Source organism: Crocodylus siamensis, chromosome 1 (genome assembly GCF_052110815.1).
Source record: "Crocodylus siamensis isolate JL-2025a chromosome 1, ASM5211081v1, whole genome shotgun sequence".
NCBI classification, from domain to species: Eukaryota; Metazoa; Chordata; order Crocodylia; family Crocodylidae; genus Crocodylus; species Crocodylus siamensis.
This window is the reverse complement of record NC_143395.1, coordinates 220827207-220847795: the sequence shown is the minus strand read 5'-3', so window position 1 is coordinate 220847795 and position 20589 is coordinate 220827207. Positions and strand designations below refer to the sequence as shown.

Below are 20589 nucleotides of genomic sequence, written 5' to 3'. Positions count from 1 at the left end.
TACTCTCACCCACTGCACACGTAGCATAACATTAAAATGTATGATTTAGTTTATCTGGCTCAGGGACCGTGTATCCCCATGTTTGTCTAGCACCTTGCACAAGAGGATCCTTTATGCTGACAAGGAACTTGGGTGTGGCAGCGCTACTGTAAGATAGTACAGCAATAAAGCCTTTGCCCTAGTCTGAGCACACAGGTCTCCCGTGCAGAAGGTACACAGCACGCAGAGAGGGAAATGCTCTGGAATCCTTTGCAATGGGTGCACATTATGTAGGTAAATATTATTTGTTCTTTACAGGTACAGGAAATGAGGTACGCAGAAGGGAACAGGCATGCCACAGGTCATACAATGAGTTGCTAGCCAACCTGAGGGGAAAAAAAGCAGTGGTTGAGGTGTACTGTCACCAGTGCTCCTTCTGCCTGCTCTTGAAAATATCAGACAAAGAGAAGAGATGAGTAAGCACAGAGAAATGGCACCTGTACCTCCCCCTGCACAATGGCTTTGTTCTTTGAGGTTTCAGGTTGGGCCCTTTGGTGCAGTACTGAGCAGGCGAGGTCCCATTCCAGGAGGGAGTCCTGACTCTGCCTCCAGAAGTTCAGGCTTTTCAAATGTAGACAACCCTGAACTTGCCTCACACACCATCTTCTTTGCACAGCCTCAACTGCAAACAGCCTTCCAAGTTCTTTTGCTCTTGTAATTCAATAAATTATTCATTCCAATGTTATCTAAAGTCAGTGGAATTAACCTCTCCTTCCAAGCACAGGCTTCTGCCAGATTACACTTCCATCGAATCTGTGTTGTTCAGACTAGAAAGGGTTTCTACTCAGCATCACTGCAGGGACCAACAAGCACGCACCTCCTCTGTTCCCCTCCTGCCTGCAGAATAGCATGGAGGCGGCTGCAGCATTTCTCCAGCACCAAATATAAGCAGCAGCAAGAGAGGAGACATGGCTAGAAGTGCTCTGTGCTTGTAGGGCAGCATCACAAGGCAAAGACTGCTTCCCCATTAAGGGAACAAAAGGGCCCTTACAAGGTACTCAAAGGAAGGAGGAGTTAGAGCATGGATGCAGAGGTGCCTCATGATGGCAGAAGGCTGAGTCCTAGAGGGAAGCTGCTATGAACAGGGTCCTGCTCATTGTGGCAGGGGTGGCTGTTCAAGCTGTGCTGGCTGTTCTGTTGGGCAGGAGAGGGAAAATGAGTATTTTCTACCTATGGGGATTTTTTTACCATCTTTAATCTTCCCTGAGCCTGAGGAAGGGCATGCATACCCAAAAGCTTGCAGAAAAAGATTTGTTTTTTGCAATGTCTTAGTTGGTCTAATAAAAGTTATAAATCTCTGAACCAACAGTTCTAGAGTTTTACGTTTCTTTTTGTTGCAGACCAACGTGGCTACCAAATACATCCCTGAAGGAGAGAGGAAGGCTTTCAGACTAGGTACAAATCATGGGTTCAATCCCTGGCTGATCCTAGGGGTGTTCACAAAAGAAAGAAAGAAGCCATGTTGTTCTCCCTGCATCCTCAGCGACAGGACCTGGTTCTGAGAGGCATGGACCCAGATGGAGCTATCTGAAAGAAAAACCAAAAAGAGAGACACCGGGGATTTCAAGTGGCCCATTAAGGGGCCCTTCTGTGCTGGTGTTACCACCCTCTTGCCTGTATGGGCAGTCCAACTTATCCCTACTACAGCCCTCTCTGCTCCTTCCATCTCCCCCACCCACCAAAGAGCAAGCAGGGACCACCCCCCATCTTGCCAAAATCCTCATAATATACAAAGCCCAGGAAACTGCAGAAGCAGAAGCTTTGTTCAAGAAGCTGGCAAGGTGCACAAGCAGGGTTCCCATGCAGCCAGGTGCTCTTAAGGCCTCAAGCCATGGTAACACAATGCCTCCCTTTGCTTAAACCATGACAACAAGCTCTCCCTCCCGTCCCTGCCATCAAGTAGCAAGCTTAGGGACATTTGGTTTTTACATTAATGGGTCTGTGAAGATAAGAGTACATCTGTTGGAAAGCCAAGAAACAAAGAGGTAGGCCCTCTACGCAGCTATGAAGGGAGGGAAACAAGCAATTGTTCTCACTCCTCTTGGGAGTGGGATCCACCTCTGGTTTTACGTTATAGTATAGAAAAACTTGATGGCGGGGCCACTGGAGGGGTTGGCAGAAGAAGAAATGGCTTTGGAGATCCAGAGCAGTGGAAGTGTGTGGCATAAGCATTAGAGTGCAGTACCCACAACTCAGCATTTCTTTGCTTTTAGGGCATATTGTCCTTAGCCTACCTTACACCCTTATAGGTCTGCTTTTATTTCTAGATTATATAGGTTCCTTTGTACCATCACACCCCTTAACAGAGCAAATAATTAATTGCAAAGTGGAGCCCACACTGATTCCTGTCTTTCCCTGTGAATCTGCCTCAAGGTTCTTTTAAGTATCTTTGACTGCATTCTGTACAGAAAAGGACAAGTGAAAGAACAGAAGGCAGAGCAATTATAGTTACTGGCTTAGCTGACCAAATACCCTCCTGTGACAGAGAGCAATTAAAAATAGAAGAAGGACCCCTCAATTGACACAATAACTGTTATCACCCTCCTATCAAAGGGGGAAACAGTACTACCTGCCACACAGGAAGGACTGAATTCTAGCTGAAAAATACAGGGTGCATCCACACAAGACATTTGCTGCAGAGTTGCCCAATTAGCTCCACAGTAAAATCTCAGCATCTACACATGCAACCCTATTAGGCTACAGGAAAGTAATAAACTCCCCATCAGGATAATACTTGTAAATACAAGTACTATCCTGCTGCAGAGTCTTTTCATGAGCAGCCAGAATTGTGGGGTGGAAAATTTTCCAGTGTTTTATTTTTCCATGGGAAATTTCCTATTTCTAAAAATTGTTTCATAAGAGTAATTAATAAGAATGAATTGGATGTCAATACAATATTAGGCAAGCTTAGCAGTTTCAAAGTTGTAACTGTTTTTCAGGCGATTATCCCTAGGAATTGTGTGAGAGAGTGCATATATGTTTTATTGATTTGTAAGCAGGAGGGTAAATATACTCACATAATAATCCAAACCAAAAATCAAGTTATGAATTCACCTAACTGGCTGCGCAAGTCAAATCAAAACCAAAGCACGGCACATCATGCACAGTTCTTTGGGTGTGCTAAAATTAGTGTGTCAGGTTTTCAGTGCCTCCTTTTTTTCCTTAAATTTAAACAAACAATGTTAAGGAAGTACGCGCTATGGTACATTGTCTTTACATTTTTACAAGCATTCCAATAAAAATAATTTCTTTCCCCATAAAGCTTTGAATTCATTTGAATATAACATTTAAACCACATTAAGTGTGCTGTATTTAATTTTTTTTTCCTACTCAAATATTTCAGTTCAAATACTTGTGGCTATTGGGACATGAAATTAACACGGGGGCACTTTTTAGTTTTGTTTACTAAATATAAGTCAAATAAACATGCTAAATTAGATTGTGCTCTATTTAGGGCATTGGCAAATTTTCCAATTCAAAATTTTCTGGAAAATCCACAATTCTGTGCACACCAACACACATACAGATGCTGACCTGGCTAGCTGGGGCACGAAGGTGGTTCAGTGTGCGGGCTACCTACTGGCTAGCCCTGCACTGGAGCAGCCTCGTGCCCCAGCCAGCCCCTCTACACACACAGAGCCAGGTCACAGCAGCCCCAGGCTGGCAGGTTGACACGCCAGCTCCTTTGCCAGCTGGGGCTGCTCCATCCCTGTTCAATGTGCTGCTATCCCAGGTGCACATGTAAACGTGGTGCCTGGGAGCAATAAACTCTGGTACAAGATGTGCTGGGGTTTACTGCTGCTCATTAATATGCATGTGTAGATGCACAGAGCTCTTACTCAGCACAGAAAATAATCCTCTTCCTTGGACACATTATTATTGGACAAAGGGAATTTTGAATCTCATGGACTATGAAACTTTTCAAAACATAAAACTGCTGAAGAATCTACTCAACAAGGAAGAGGATCTAGTAGATTCTAATAACTCCAGCAACAACCACACTGTTAAGGGTTTTCATTTTGGGGCAGGGAGTCAACTTCTAACACACTGCAACCCTCCCCACATGAAAAGGTGCAGCTGGCACACAAAGCTTGGTATGGAGAGCCTTCCTGAAAGGAGCAAATAGCATGCACATTTGAGGGAGTCACTGGTAGGATGCAGGGACAATCTCCTAGCATGGAGAGCATTCTGTTTGACGGCTGAGCACTGCCCTGAAAGTGGGCCACAAGAGCTGACCAGTGGACATTTCCTCTGTAGATCTGATGCTGACTGGTTGAGGGAATTCAGCTCCTCTCTCCCCCAGCATTAAATCTGCAGAGGAAGCAGCCTGGAGCAGCTGTTGTGGCCCAGTTTCACCGCCATGGCCAGCCAAGTTGATGCCAATGTACTGGGGTGTTCTTGCATTCTACATGAATGAACTTCAGTGGCTTCTGCATTTCCAGGTGGGTGGAGAAGCAAGAAAGCCAGAGAAGGGCAAGATCTCTCAGTGCTCCAGGCAGAAACAAAAAGACAAATATTGACTTTTTCCTGCACCCATCCTTGCCATTGTAACAGCATTAGAAAAATGTCTGACATCTGTTCTCTTGATGGGCATGAACATAAGGATCTTACCTTAAATTCTTGCAGGTGATGGGACAAACATGGACTCAGTCATTAAAACTCTGAAGTAGAAGCCTTGCTGGAGCAATAATTAGATGATGAAGGGGATCTGTGCAGCCCCAAGGGTTGTGTGTGGATGTTTGCAGTGGTGGGTACATGGATACAGGGGGGAAAAGGAAATGGCAGCTCCTGCTGTCAGGAGCTCCCACCAGGAGTTACTGCAGCCATCTAATGTGAGAGGGTGAGAATATAAGAACCTGGAAAACATGAGCATGTCCCCTGTAATTTGTCATGGTTTAGAAGTGGTCCCTATTACAGCATATTCAGCTTCCCCTGACACCACCCTGAAGCACTATCAGTCCAGCTGATAATGACAGCTCTTAGTCATGGGCCCAACAAACTGAAGGCTGGAAGCCAAACCACTGGGCTGGGAACACGTCCAGCAAACAGACACACAAGCTGTTAAGAGCTGCAATCATCTTTCAGCACCAGGAGCTACATCTACGGAAGATGCTGAAACACACCCATTTGGAGGTGTCCCGAAGAGACAGCCAGCCTTGGCTTTCAAGCACCTGAAACTAGAGAATTCAGTTGAATCTCAGCTGAGCCGCAGAACAGGAAGAGCCAACATGGCTGCTACCAGCAGTTCAAAGGACACAGATCAGAGTAGGAAGTCACTGAAATAGGAAACATCAAAATGACATAAGAGCAAAAACCCCTTTTCTGCCCTATGACTTATTTAAATATGTAGAGGGATTAGTGATGGTAGAAATGTTAATTTAATGTGAAGGACAGAGTTCAGGAGATTGTTCCCTTGAGGGCAGAGAGAAAAAGACTACAAGCCAATTCTGTTACACCTATTGAACTTGGAGAGCTGGTTCAAACTCTCCGAAAGACAGCAAGTTTGTACTTTCTGTTCCACACCACTGTCCCTTCTGTTCTAGCTCTACAGCCACTTGATTTTATCTTAGCAGGGAAGCTGAGCTTTTCCCAGGTAATACATGAGAGTGTACAGTATGACTAATGTGCGTGGGCTTTATCAAGTTAACTATTAGGAGCCAGTCTGTCAACTGTGACTGGCAGAGTTCACGGTGGTGAAGGGAGCAGCTCAGGTTCTCTCACAAGTTTGACATCGTTTTGCCCAGAGAAGCAAAACAGGTTCTCCTTGTCTGCTGGCACCTCCTCCATTTGGCCAGCAGAGTAAAACCCACACAGATTTAACAAAAATGATTCTTCTACTCCAGGCCATCCTCTAGGGAAGCCCAGTGGGCAGGAACAGCAGCTCTAGCACATTTCCCTACCTACATGGTACGATTTAAAGTACAAGGTAAAGAAAATACAAGATACCTGGGATTCTGAGCCAATGCCCTTTTCCAAGCCCCGAGATCCTCAGTTAAACTGTTACAAATAAGAAAACTATTTAGATGTTTACATATCTAATTGCCGGCTGGAGCTCTGCAGGGCACACAGCTGGCTCTGTGGTTTGCATATGTCTTTTTCCAGAATGCACTTGTGCAACTGTTGCCTTTATTAATTTTCACATCAACAGTTAAACATTAAACAAACTGGTACGTAAGTGGGGAGGCTACCAACTTCAGAGTGCAGCTGAGTGGGGACAGCAAAAGCACAGTGAACAGCCTTCAACTGTGGGAGTCATGTAGTTGGTCTCTGGTACAAATACTACATTGAAAATAAGATCATAGGACCTTAAGAAAGGGGAGCTAGAAGGGACCTCTTGAGATCATCTAGTTCAGCCCCCTGCTAAGCTAGGGTCACCCTAGGCTAAGCCATCCTAGCAAAGTGCCTAACCTGCTCTTGAAAATGTCCAGGAGATCCTAGAGATTCCCTAGGTAGCCTGTTCCAGTGCTTGACCACCCCCAGTCAGAAAGCTCTTCCTAACCCCCAACGTAAAATTTCCTCTGTTGCAGTTTAAAACCATTTCTCCTAGTTGTGTCCTCAACAGCCATAGAGAAACAGTCTATCTCCATCCAACTCTATAATCAACATTCAGGTATTTGGAAACTAAAGTCATAGCTCTTTCAGCCTTCTCTCTCAAGATTAGGAAGTCTAGGAGACATCCTTCCAGACACACAACTCTTCTGTAAGCTCCCTGGGGCAGGAATGGTGTCCTCTGTGGTCTTTACCATACCCACTGGAAACAGAGAAGTTGTAGACTCTCTATCCTTGGATGTTTTTAAGAGGAAGTTAAACCAGGAGTGTCAAATCCACATGTGCTACCAAGCTAAATCCAGAGAACAGGGCTCCTTGCAGGTCAGATCTGGCTGGAAGGCTATGTGTCTAACCCAGAGGTGTCAAACAACATTTGTCTAGTATGGTTTGTCAGGGATGAGCCTGCCTTGAGTAGGGGGCTAGACTAGATGACCTTCTGAGGTCCCTTCCCCCTATTCTCTGATTCTATGTTTTTACCTACACACATGCCTGTTTCAAAATAATACAATGTTAGGTCAAGATTTTCAGATCTTCCAAACTCAAGAACTTCAGTTACTGATTTCTTAAACGTCTTAGTACCAACAGCAGCCTCCCAATAAGATTAAAAACATCAAGGGTCCATCCCAAGAAAGCATGTTCAGTTTGCAGAAAAGGCAATTAAGAAGGGATCATAGGAAAGTAGGACTGGAAGGGACTTCACGAGGTCTAGTCCCCTGCTCAAGTTAGGATCATCCCAGACTAAGCCATCCCAGCCAAGTGTCTACCTAAACTGGTTTTGAAAACTTCCATAGACAAAGATGCCACAGCTTCTCTAGGTAGCCTGTGCCTATGCTTGACCACCATCATAATCAGAAATTCTCTCAGGAAACAATCACCAATAAAGACCTCCCCTGATGAAGCTAGAGGCCATTACTTCTAGCCCTGTTCCCTACAGTCATGGAGCAAATCCCATCTCCATCCTGTCACCAACCTTGAGAAGACTAGGGAGGAATTCTGATAGCAGCCTTCAAATCTCTCTTCTCTAGACTCAGCTAACCCTAGTTCCTTCAGCCGTTCCTCACAGCCTTGCCCCCCAGGTCCAGGTCCAGGTCATTTTTGTTGTTTTACAGAGGATTCTTTCCAAACTGACCACATCCTTCTTGAAAATTGGACACAGTACTCCAAGTGAGGTCTCACCAGTGCTGAATAGAGTTAAAGAATCACTTCCCTTGATTTGCAAGTGACACTCCTGCTAATACAACCCAGTCTACTGCTGACTTTTTTTTTCTTTTTTGCGTTCAACAAGAGGACACTGTTGGCTCATCATTCAGCTTATGATCTACTGCAGTGACTTTCAACCTTTTTTCAATTTACAGACCCCTAAAAAATTTTGAATGGAGGTGCAGACCCCTTTGGAAATGGAACGCCTTTTCTGGGATCTGAAACTTTATTTTCATAGTCATCTTTTACAGACTCCTTAAAACAGTCTGCAGACCTCCAGGGGTCTACAGATCACAGATTGAAAGCTACTGGTCTACTGTAATCCCACTTGCAGTACTGCATCCTAGCCAATCATTCTCCAGTATTTGTGCATGCAAATAAGATATGATAGCAGTTTTAAAATATATGAAAGGCTGCTGTAAAGATAACAGAGAACACCTTTTCTCCATTAGGGCAGGGAGCAGGACATGGATCAATGGCTTAAGACTGCAGCAAAGTAGACTTAGACTGAATACCAGGAAAAACTTAACTGTTAGAACAATGAGACAGTGGAACAGACTACCTAGGGAAACTGTGGAATTTCCATCATTGAAGGTTTTCAAAAAAGTTAGGTATGATCCAGAACAGGGGTGCTCAACTCCTGGCCCACAGAGCCATGTCTTTCAGTCCATGGGGCTCCCCAAGGGTCTGGAAATTTAGTGGCAGGGGAGCAATGGCAGAATTAACTGCTGCTCCCATACTGCTAATTTTATGGACGCCTGGGAGTTCTGCAGGCCAGATAATGTGGTGCTGAATGCTAGATCATACTGACACATAGCTGGACCCACATTTGTAGAGTCAGCCTAGTGCGCAGCTGGGTCTGGACATGTGGGGACAGACACATAGATCAACCCCCATGCAAGATCCAGCCTACTGACTGACCCCACACCACTCATCTGGCCCACAGGGCTGGAAGGTTGAACATCACTGATCTAGAAGTAGCTATGCCTGGACTATATTGTACAGAGCAAGAGTTAGATGCCCAGGAACATGCCCACCCCCCCCCCCCACACACACACACACGGATTGCTGGGAGATGATGGGAAGAGCTCTGCTTCATACAGCAGGTAAGTCTTGGACATGAACATGCAGAGCAGCAGCAGAACAAAGCAAAGCTCCACACCCAGCTTAGTTCTGAAAGAAAATTAAAGAAGCTGGGATAAGTTTATGGAGGGGATACAGAAAAGGGAGTTCTGGTTGTACATGCAGACAGTGTGATGTTGAGGTTTGTTTCTTCCCATGCTCCTGGGCTTTGCTGGTTGCCACATGGGGCTGGGAAGGATTTTTTTACCCTCCTGTGCTACAGGGTCAGGGGTTCCTCTCCACCACCACTTCCTCAGAAGCACTGGGTGTTGGCTTTAGTCAAGACTGGGGAATTTTGATTGGGGTATGCATATGTTCCTTCTGGGACTCAAACCTGAAGATTCCCAGCGAGAGAGACTTTCTTGCTCCTTAGCTGAGGGTCGGATCAATGGCCAGACTTGGAATCAGGAAGAAATTTTACCCCATGATCAGACTCGTACAGACTCTTAGAGTTTTGTCTTCCTCTATAGCAGAAGGCATATGGCCTTCTTCCTTGAATCTCTTGAGGGCATTTTAACAAGCACTGCAGTGGCAGGACAGAGAGGCCTCATCCCCCTACTTTTCCAGTGGCAGGTAAGAGGGCTTTTAGCATCTTTGGGCAAGATGCATTAGGGCTGACTGTGTCATGTTATGAAAAGCTTAGACAAGTAGTTGTATGAGATGGGTTAAACAGGGATGATCCTGCCCCAAGCAGGAGGTTGGCCTAGATGACCTCTAGTGGTTTCTTCTAACTACACTTGTCTATGATAGTTAACCTATTTCTGTAGCCAACAGCACAGAAGAGAGTGAAGGCACAGGCATCATTCTGTCAGCTCCTGACCAGCTGGGTCAACGTAGTGTAGCCCTCAGTGCACCTTCAGATTCACAGCATACACTTGCATTGGGAAGGCAGAGAGCTCAGTGTCTCTGCCAAAGACAAGCTCCACCTATTCACCCCACACACACACTTTAACCCCAAAAGTGAGGCAATGAGGACATCCCCGGGATGCCCCAAACTGTTGCTTTTGAGCACCCTGGAAACCTAGGCCTTGTACACAGTGCCAGGGGCACCCACTTTGCCTCGTATGCAGGGTCGATGCATATGGAGTGGGAATAAGTGGGTGAGGGCTTTTTCCTCAGAAGCAGGATGGAGCAGTCTGCTGGTAGCGTAGATGTACCCACAGTGAGAAAACTACTGTATCCCTCCCAGCAGAAGCCATGGGGGCAAAACACCACCCATAGTCCTGTGATGGGACTTGGCTGGTTTGTGAAGGGGACTGAGACAGCAGCAAGGGACTAGACTTAGTAGGTACCTACACACATGCCCGATGCCTGCTCCAACACACGTTATTTAGCACAAGTCAGAGCAGACTTGATTAATCAAGTCTGGAGCGTTCCAATCAGCACACTCCAGCAGCCTCAGCATCTCATGTAGTCAGCATCCCCACACTTCAAAATGGTCGTAGGGCACTTTAACTAAAGCTCATTTGAGGAGCTTTAGTTAAAAAGGGACCTCACTGCCATTTTGAAGCACAGGACACTGACTACACAAGATGCTGTGGGAGGTTTAATTAGAACAGCTCCTGAAAGCTACTTTAATTAAAGTGCTGCCTACCCCAGAGCACATTTAAAGATGCCCAGTGATCCAGGAGTCCAGTCCAGTCCGGTCTAACATTCCTTAAATATTTATTTTGCTTAAGCATCAAAATGGAAATATAAAAGGGCTGCTATTCTCTCTTGTGCCTTTCCAGTCAAGGTCCTCTACAGGAAAAGGCTTGACTTCTGCCTCCAACACAGCTGCTGCCTCCATTTCTCTCTTAGAGAAGGGCACTATGGCTCTCTAGCCCAATGGGAGAAAGTGTTTCCCTTAATAAGGTACATGGAAGCTCAGCAAAAAAAAAAGGACCCTTCTACAGCCAGGTCCAAAGCAAGCAAGCAAAGGGATGAAAGAGAGGTAGCATACAGGAGTGAGAGAGAGAAGTAGGTCTTATGGAAACTGTCTCTTACTCCTGCCCTCAGCATGTGGTTCAGCGCACCTTCAGAAAAGAAAAGGAGTGTGTGAAAAGGCAGTCATTTGTCTCCTGACGTTGGTCCTTCCTAGGTACCAGAGAGATGGTGGAAAAACCAACTGGGTATGATGTTCCTGATCCCAGTCTGATACTACAGCAAGGGCAAGAAAGAATGCAAACCTCCTCAGCAGTCCCCTGCTAGGCACAAGTAACTGGAGGATTCATAAAGGCTGAAGGGGCATCAGCTAGCTCTCATGTTTGTCTCATCATCATTACTTCTTTGTTCACCTTCCACTTCGTACAGCAGAGCAAAGGAAAGGGATAGGGGAGGAGGATGTGAAGGTGGAGGGCTGGAGGAAGCCTTGCACCTCAGAGTTTAGGGTCATATAAACTTTAGACCTTTCCTTGCTTCAGAAAAAAGCCACTTAAGAACACCTTGTTCCCAAGCAGCCCTTCATGAGTAAAGTACTTCTGCACCCAAAGACTTCCCTTAAGTAGCATTAGTTGGTCCATGCAATTTGTCTCCAGGTGTGCCTGCCCCATAGCTGTTGCTACCCAGTAAGCTAGAACCCAGACTAACTCTAAAAAGGGAGGCAGACAGACAAGGGGGGAAAGCTTGTAAGGAACACCTGGGTAACTAGCTACTTGCAAGTAAAGCCTGGCTAACTAGTTACAGAAAGGCACCCAGGGGAAGGGAAGAAACAGCAACAGCGAATGACTATTAAGACAAGTTTCTGTAGGAAACCAAGAGGCAAAAGTTGCCTACGCTTTCAGTGCCATTACAATTTTAAGACTGTTCAGATGACTGAGGTTCACTCATCCTGAGTTTACAAGGGGAGAAGAAGTGCTCCCAAGAGACTTGTACTAGTACATCTCTTGATGAGTTGTAGAAGGAATCTGTCTGCAAAGTTGATCTCAGCTCAGAGCAAGGACTTCCTCCAACCAGCAACCCCCCCTTAGACTGGTGTTCATATCAAAAGATGCCCTCCTCTCCCTTCAGGCATCTGCATCCTTGGCAGCAGTTAGAGAATTTATTGCCCTCAAAATAAGTTCAATTGTATAACTGAAGTTAAGCCTCACATACTAGCAATTCCCTATCTTGCAGCATGGCAGAGATTGTCTCTATAGGTCTGACTTCAGTGCAAGTCCCTTGGAGTTCAGTTCACAAGAACAATGCAGTGAAGTCTTTCAGGACACAGCTACAGAGCCCTGAGCTTGTTGACCTTCTGGGACTGCAGGACTCTTCAAATGTATTTGCACTAATATCCCTCCTCACTGCAATATAGCACCTGAGAAAGCACAACTCACTGCACAACAAATTATCAAAAGGTCCTTTTTGCTAGTAAGGGTTATTGTTTGGATGTGCACTTGGTGTTTGCTTCCTGGCTGGACTCAGAAGACCAATTGATTTTCTAACATCAGCAAAACCCTGAAATAGGATTGTAGCATTATTATGTAGGATGTGTTTTATTATATAAGGAAATTCATGAGGGAAGAAGGGAAATCCTTAGGGTGCCAAAATTATTTTCTATTCAGCAGCATAATCAAAGCAAAGGATTGTTTTGAAAGGTCCCACTTTTTCTTGATAGCAAACACAAACACTTAGTGCTGTTAGTAGAAAGCACTGAAAATTTAGTCTAGGTTAGATATCTTTTCCTCTGCTGCCATGTGTGCACGCCTGGCCATTCTGGTATCCTTTGGGGTGTAAAGATGTTTTAAAACACATGACAAAAGGCACATAGTATAATCTAAGAGTGAAGTTACACATTACACTTAGACCATACAAATGGCACTTAAAAGGTAAGTGTCCACTTCTTAACTCATGCCACATGTCTTCTGAATGCCTCAAAGTTACACCACTTCAGAAAAAGGTTAAAAACTACCAGTCTAGAAACCATCTCTGACTGTCCGTGCACAGCTATGACTGGCCACTAGAACAGCGGTTCCCATAAGAGGTTGTGCACCACCAATTTAAAACGGCACAACCTTAAGTACCACCAGCAAATTTTTCAGTTTAACCTTAAGTACCACCAGCAAATTTTTGTCATATAAAGTAATTATAATAAATCTGTTAACATGTACCACTGACAGGTTGTCTGCCTACCACAGATTGGGAACCGCTGTACTAGAGGCCTGGGAAGCACTGACAGGACTAAAAGCTGCAGCAGCTGTGACTTGCCACTAGAGGCCTGGGGAGCCAGGGCAGGCTGCTAGCCTTGCTCTGTGGGCAGGTGCGAGAGAAATCCTGGGATGCTGGAGGACTTCAACCTGGGCAGCACATCTGCAGGGAGTGGCCACATCTTAATGGGACAGGAACTGCATAATGCACTTCTGAGATAATCCTGCCCTGTAGTGTCATAATTTAGAGCTGCAAAGCAAGGGTTTAACACCACCTGAAGGTATTAGTGTGCAGACAATCCAGGAGTAAGAGCTCCAGGAGCCACCCAAAATTACTGCACGATTTTTCAGATATTAGGAAGCATTTTCTCACCAGGAGGGTAGCAAAACACTGGAACAGGTTACCCAGGGAGGTGGTGGAAGCTCCATCCTTGGAGGTTTTTAAGACCCAGCTAGACAAAACTTTGGCTGGGATGATCTAGTTCAGGGTTGGCAATGTTTTTGGGCAGAGCGCCAAGAACACCTGTATCCTCAACTTCTAAGATGCAGCGAGAGGGAGGAAGACAGTGGGGGAGCCGCAAGGGGCCAGATCCTTGTTGCAGCAGCACAGCCCCAGCCCCTTCCCTGCCATCCATGCACACCAAGCAAAATCCCCTCTTCCAGCACCATCTGGCACCCCTGCCAGGGGCTGCTTATCCCCGATTTAGTTGGGGCTGGTCCTGCTTTGAACAGGGGGCTGGCTCAACCACAGGCAACATGTAGGGGAGGTATGGGGGGTGCCCCCCTCCAAGAGCAAGCACTCTGGCTAGTAGGGAACACAGAGGGTGCTCATGCCCCCCCTAAAATTGGCACCGCTGGTGGGATGTTGCACTTGCACCGCTGCTAGGGGACTACCGGGTCCAAACTCAGGAGCCACCAGTCCCCCATGCTCTCAACCCTCATTGCCTTTGATTGTCTAAGGCCCTCAGCTCAGTGCTGCCCAGCACCGTTTAACACGGCTCGGGGATTCAGTATGGTCCAAGTGTCTTGCCTGCAACAGACTTGGTGACACAGGATCGTCTAACAGCACAGGGTGTTGCAGGGTGGGGAAGACATAGGTGCCCCCCGCAAAAAAGCCCGCAGCCTAGGCGGGGGGGAGGACCCTTACCTGGCCGAGCCGGCGGCTGTAGTTGAAGGCGTAGAGCTGCTCGCGGCGGAGGCTCACGGCGCCCCGGTAGAGGCGGTCGAAGGCAGCGGGGGCCGGGGCCGGGGCCGGGGCGGCGCTGGGCGGCAGCGAGCAGAGGGCGCACAGCAGGGCGCACAGCGCGCCTGCCGGCGGCACGGCCATGGCGGGGCGCTCGCGGCTGCCCGGCGCCGGCCACGGGCTCCCGCAGCCCCGGCGGCGGCGGCGGCGGCTCTGCACAGGCGCCTCCTGCGGAGGAGCGGAGGCAGATGCGCCTCCGAGAGCCGCCCGCCGAGCCGGCAGCGCCCCCGGCCGGCAGGCGAGGCCAGAAGTGGCTGCACCCACACACGTGGGCCGGCCGGCAGGCTCCTCCGAGAGCGGGCGCCGGGCCCGGCGCGGACCTCAGGGGGCGTCCGGCCCTGCCCCACCTCCCGCGTCTGTCCAGGAGGGAGAGTCACCACCTCTTCCCAGGGCCGGGTTAATGCGTTCATCTGCAGGCACCTGCCCTGGAGAGCTTCAAAAGGAGACTGGAGGCGCACCTTGCTGGGGTTATTTCGTTGGCCACACCCCCTCTGAGCTTGGGAAGGTACAGTCCCCTCAGAGCACGGGAGTAAGGGCCTCTGTTGCATACCCCTCTTCCTTCTCAAAAACTCATGGGGTAAGAGTCTGGCCACATCCAGTATCCCTCAGCTCCTGTATTTCTGGCCCAGGTTTTCAGATTTCATACCCAGCATCAAGGATGCTACTTGTTCTCACACTATCTTTCTGCCTCGCTCTACTGTGACGCAGTACCTGCATTTTCTAGTTAAGTCATACATCACCCTTTCATCCCCATCTGGCAACACCAACTCTCAGGTCCATTCCCCTCATTTCTAATGACCCCATATACAATTGGGGTGTCCCTTTGATCCAAATCCCACTCAGACACTCCTTAAAGCCATGGACAATTGTGGCACTTCGTAAGCTGTGCCTCAGAGATCTTGAGGAGGAACTGATTTTACATCCATCTTTACCCATCTCTTTCCAGGGTGGCTCTGCCCCGTTATACATAGCCCCTTTCCAAGGTATCTTATCATTCTGTAAGCTCAGTCTCGCCAGGGTTTCTTTGTCCCTCAATTAGTCTTGCTAGTTCTGGGGCCTTACACACCCTGCTCACAATCTATAACATACACCCCACATAGCACTCACCCCACAGTGTCCTTAGCAGACTCCCTTCTCCCTTTTCAGCTGCAATGTGTCTTGGAGCTTACTTTGCCCAAAATTCAAATCAAAGTACACACAACCAAAACTGAAGTCTGGCTGAGACGCTCACTCCCTAAACACTCCTTCAGGTTCTCCATCATTCCACTGACCTGTCCCCACTCCATCAGCCCTCCTAGGCTCACTTACAATGAACACAGCTTCTTCGCTCCGTGCAGAGAGTATCTCTCTGGTTCCTACCTGGGTCCAACTGCCTGCTGTCTTCCAGAGCCCTGCTTATATCCTGCTCTCTTTGATCCACCTCTTCCAGTCACCATACACCCTATCCCCAAAGGGGGGCACAGGGTGTGTTGTTCTCAAAAGACCAAGGAGTTAAGGTTATAGAACAATAAGAATGTTATGCATAACACTTCTAAAAGTATCCACACATCTTCCCCCTTTACATGTAACAAATACCCATATAATACTTACAGTGGCAGTTTAGTTCAACCCGTAGTTAAAGCACATTTTAACAGGTATCTGGGTTGGCTTTTTAGCTCTAAGTGATCTTAGTTTCTCTGCATTCTCAATCCTTATTGGTTCAGTTCTTGTTGCTTTCCTTGTTCAGATGTCTCTACTTACGTGTCATTTGCAATCTTCCCTGATATTTCTTGTTGCTTTGATGCTAGCCCTTTTTTCAGGTAGATCTCATGATGATGCTTCTTTTCTCCCCTTTACAAATTACAAGTGTTGTTTGTTCCTTCTTAACACCTGTCCTTCCACTGTGACTATTTTATAAGATCTGGGAGCTACTTAATGGAAAACTAGTACCTTTTGTTTCCACATTTGTCCATCTGAAATAAGCACCATATCTTTGTTGTGCAGTTGTGGTAACTCCCTGGAATCCCTGTCATAGTACTGTTTTTGTTTGAGTTTGTCAATTTTTAAAAGTGTTTTCACGTCTTGCTTTTCATTCTGATGAGCATCATTCACAAGATTTGGCAGCCTGGTTTTGAGTTTCCTGTTAAACAGCATTTCTGCTGGGGATGATCCATGCTTCATGGGTGTTGCCCTGTAATTTAAGAGTGATGGGTAACCATTGGTATGTGAATCTGTAGATTTTTCAATAATTTCTTCAATATTTGTACTCCATTTTCCACCAGATCATTGGATTGTGGGTATTTAGGTCTTAAAGTGTTGTGACAGAATCCATATTTGTTTGCAAACTCTTTCAACTCAAGACAGTTGAATCGAGGTCCATTGTCTGTTCTCACAATTCATAAAATCCCACGTCTAGCAAAAATTGATTTGATGAGAATTATGACATAGTTTGCTTTCAACCAATGCAATTTCAGGACAGTGAGAATAATAATCTAGCAATAAAACACAATTTTTTCCTGCACGCAAGAATAAGTCAATGTCCACTTGATACTACAGAGCTATGGGCTCTTCCATAACCATCATGAGCTCTTTTCTTTGCACTGATCTGTACTTTAGGCACATTGTACAAGCCTTTACAGCATCTTCTATGTCATTATTTATGTTGGGTCAATATAGAGCACCCCTTACTCTCCTTTTGCATTTTACAATGCCCCTTGTGTATTCTGTTTAACATGTCTTTCTTTAGCACTACTGAACCAACAAGTTGTGAGACTTTGAATGTTTCAAAATGCCATCCAGGACTGACAGCTCTTCCTTGAACTGAGAATAAGGGCTAGATATATGTTTTCCAGGCCAACCAGCACAAATAGCTGTTATCACTTTTGGCAATGTGGTGTCCTGAGCAGTAGCTTCTGCAATTAGTGCTCACATTTTATCTGTGACAGGAATTAGATTAACATGTACTACATTTGGGTCTGGAATTCTGTCAGTTCCCATTATGTCATATGCTCTGGACAACATATCTGTAATAAGTAGTTGTTTTTCTGGCATGTACTGTATGTCTAGATCATACATTTGCAGTTGAAAGAAAAGTCTCTGTAACCTGGGTGACATGTCTGATAACCCTTTCTTTGCTATAGTTACCAAGGGTTCATGATCAGCTTCAGCTATCACAGGCTTCCCATAAATGAATATATGAAATTTCTTACAGCCATATACCAGAGCTAATTTTCTTTCTCAAAATTTGTGCATATAGATTTTTCTTTCTCAATTTGTGCATATAGACTTAGAGTGCCCTAGATGCATATGCTACTGGTCTCCAGCTATCTGTAACACGTCAGGGACCCAGGAGTAGCCATGAAGCCCCATGGTGGCTCTGTGACAATGCCCTGTTCTCCCCCTAGGGTGCCTACCCATCTCTCCTGCCACACCTTGATGGAATAATGATAAAAATAAGGAGGCTGGCCATGAATCTTTGCTTAGCCCTGGTTCCACTGAAGCCCTGCTAGGGTCCCTGGCACCCTATTGATCCTCCCTGCCACCCCCCCAGGCCAGGGCTTCATGTTGGAGCAAGCCCCAGCCCCACCCCCTGCACACCATCCCAGCTGCAGCCCCACTCCCACCCCCCTTCCCTACCTGCTGGCCAGAGGGAGCGGGACATCAAGGAAGCCTGCAGCAGCAACTCCGCCCCATGCTAGTGGAGACAGCCCTTCCCCCAACAAGGGTGGGAGTGAGGCATAATAGGGTATGTTGGGGGCAGGTGTAGGCACTTCGCTCCCACCCTCAGGCTGGGTGGGGCACAATTCATTGTGGGGTGCCCAGTGGTTATGCATATGGGGGAGCACGGGGGGGCACAATCACCTCCTGAAAGCACTGGTGCACCCCCGTCAGGCCACACTCCCTGTTTAGCCGGCAGGCAGGTGGAAGCACCAGTGCCTCCCCTTGCAAGCACTGGCTGAGGCATGGGGCTGCCGACAAAAACGACTGTACCACTTCCGGAAATGACTGCGGTGTGGCCGCTTTGTGATGAGTGAGATAGGCCACAGGAGACCCCCCCCGCACCCCCAGTTGCTGACTAGTGTCAGGACATGCCCCCCCTGACTCAAGAGGCACCAGTAACCCATGGGGGCACCACAGGCTGGATTAAAGTTCCTGGCAGGCCAGATACAGCCCGCAGGCTGTATTTTGCCCACCCCTGGCATAGACCATGCACCCACTGTTTCTTTTGTGTTGCGTCCTACTCCTTTCTAAAAACTCTTGTAAAGTGATTGAATCTTTTGCATCTTATGGCTTCCTCTTACAGGGCACAGGGCCCTCCCAGCCTTGAATTTTTTTTAATCTATTTTAGGGGGGGGGGGCTGGTCTAGGCAGGAAAGTTGGGAAACGTGCTAGCAAACTTATCTAGCTTAGGGGTTTGTGTGCTGAGCTAGATGTTGGGAGTTCAAGCCTGGGTGTGTTCCCAAAGACTGGGCTGGGAAGTGGATCCCCAGTGTACATGAGGAATTTCTTTTTTCACCCTGACATACTGCAAGCTGCCATGGGCCCCAGAACCTATCAGACCAGCACCAAGGCTCCAGGGCTGAAAGCTGTTGCGCTTAGCATGGCATGCCGAAACCCAAATGGTTTTGGTATGCCATGTCAAGCCCCAGATTTTAGGCCTGTGCTTCAATCAGAGCACTCAGAGTGCCTCTGAGGAAGAATTTGGTGTGGCCAAAAGGTTTTTTTTTTCTTTTTCAACATTGAGGCAGCTGCAGCCATTGAGGTTCAAGTAGTGAAGAAGCCAGCAGCCCTGGAGGCTTGTGTTGTGTCTCCGGGGCTGAGCATCATGCTGGCAGGGAAAAGGGGGATGTTTTTGGCTGCCTGTAGCCTCTTCTTGAGGGGCACACGGCCCTCCCTCCTGGTACTGAAATTTTATTTGTTTATTTATTTAAGTGTGGTTTGGTGATGTATGTATGTTTGCATGCTGCTGGTCTAGGCAGGGAGGTTGCAAAAGCACAGGGGCCACCAGTCTTGTTGTCTGGCCCAGGGGGGTGTGCTGATTTAGGAGTGGGAATGTTATGATTTCAATTCTGGATGTGGCCTCAGAGATTCCACTGGGAAGTGGGTGCCTGGTGGGCACAAGGAAATTTTTTTCACCGGACGCATGACAAGCTGCCATGGTCCCAGAACTCATCAGGCCAGTGCCAGGGCTTCAGGGCTGAAAGTTGCAGGGCTCAGTGTGGCATGCCAAAACCCAAAGTTGGTATGCGATGCCGAGCCCCAGATTTTAGGCTCATGCTTCAGTCGGAACATTCAGTGTGTCTCTGAGGAAGGGAAACTAAGTGCAACCAAAAAGGTATTTTTTTTCTTTTTCAATTTTGAGGCAGCCAAGATCATTGAGGCCTGACCAGTGAGGAAGCCAGCAGCCCAGGAGGCTTGCATTGCACCTCCAGGGTTCAGCCTCATGTGGGCAGGGAAAAGGGGGATGGATGTTAATGGCTGCCTGTGGCTTCTTCTTGTGGAGCACAAGGCCTCCCTCCTGGCATTTAATTCTTTTTTTAAGTGTGGGTTGGTGATGTGCATATGTATGTATGTGTGCACGATGCTGGTCCTGGCAAGGAGGTTGGGAAAGCATAAGCAAATGCTGTCTTATTTCCAAGGTACCTTTCCAGAGGCATCCCCCCCCATTCTGTTATTGGCTATCCCCAAGCTTCAGCCCCTCGGGGCTTACTCAATATACCACATCTCTTTCATTCCTCCTCCAAGGAACTCCTTTTACTGTCTGGTCCATACTGACTGCTCAGCCCAGGAGTTAGGTTTATATTGTTCCTAGGCTTCACTCCTTCTGATCGCCATATTCCAGATCCCCTATGGAGCCTAGATGTTCTTTATTACCTGGCTGGTCGGCTGTGCAGCTTGCAGTTCTGTTTGCAGCCTGATGCCTACATCATCCTAGCCTACTCACTCACCTCAGTAACAGGTGTTAGGGACCCCTGTCACAGGTCCTACTTTTCCCCTTTTTGAATATATATATTATATTTGCATTCCTTGGAGCATGACCCATTTCCCATGAGTTCTTGAATGCAAACATCATACTATACACTGTTACAAACAGGTTTGGAGGGTCATTGGTTGATCTAGTCTGGCAACACGTACCACAGCACTCCGGCAACATCAAGGGATGGTAATGATTACAATCCTAGAGAAAAGTCTGTCTTGTTCCTAGGTAGGTCAGTAACAAAGTGTACCAGCCACTTGTGCTTACTTGGTTAACCAATTTAAACCAGACTAAGAGCTATGTAACAATAATTAATAAAGTAGGTATCATATTTTCCAAAGCAGCTAACTTTCCCAGTACAAACAAAACCTGGA

General features: G+C 47.0%; 1 protein-coding gene across 3 annotated transcripts in view; it reads right to left on the bottom strand.

Annotated features, from left to right (window-relative positions):
• The window catches only part of SIDT1 (SID1 transmembrane family member 1), a 78305-nt gene extending 62074 nt beyond the window's left edge, over positions 1 to 16231 (bottom strand). The window contains exon 1 of one of the 3 annotated variants that reach the window (XM_090057521.1): positions 16000 to 16231. Coding sequence is in view for 2 of the 3 variants with exons in the window: in XM_090057515.1 (XP_089913641.1) it covers positions 14164 to 14343 (180 nt within the window). In the remaining variant the exon portion in view is untranslated. Of the gene's footprint in view, positions 1 to 14163; positions 14705 to 15999 lie in introns of those variants that run through there. The other 2 variants (XM_090057515.1, XM_090057508.1) reach the window with 2 other exon arrangements.
• Positions 16232 to 20589: the final 4358 nt, after the last annotated feature.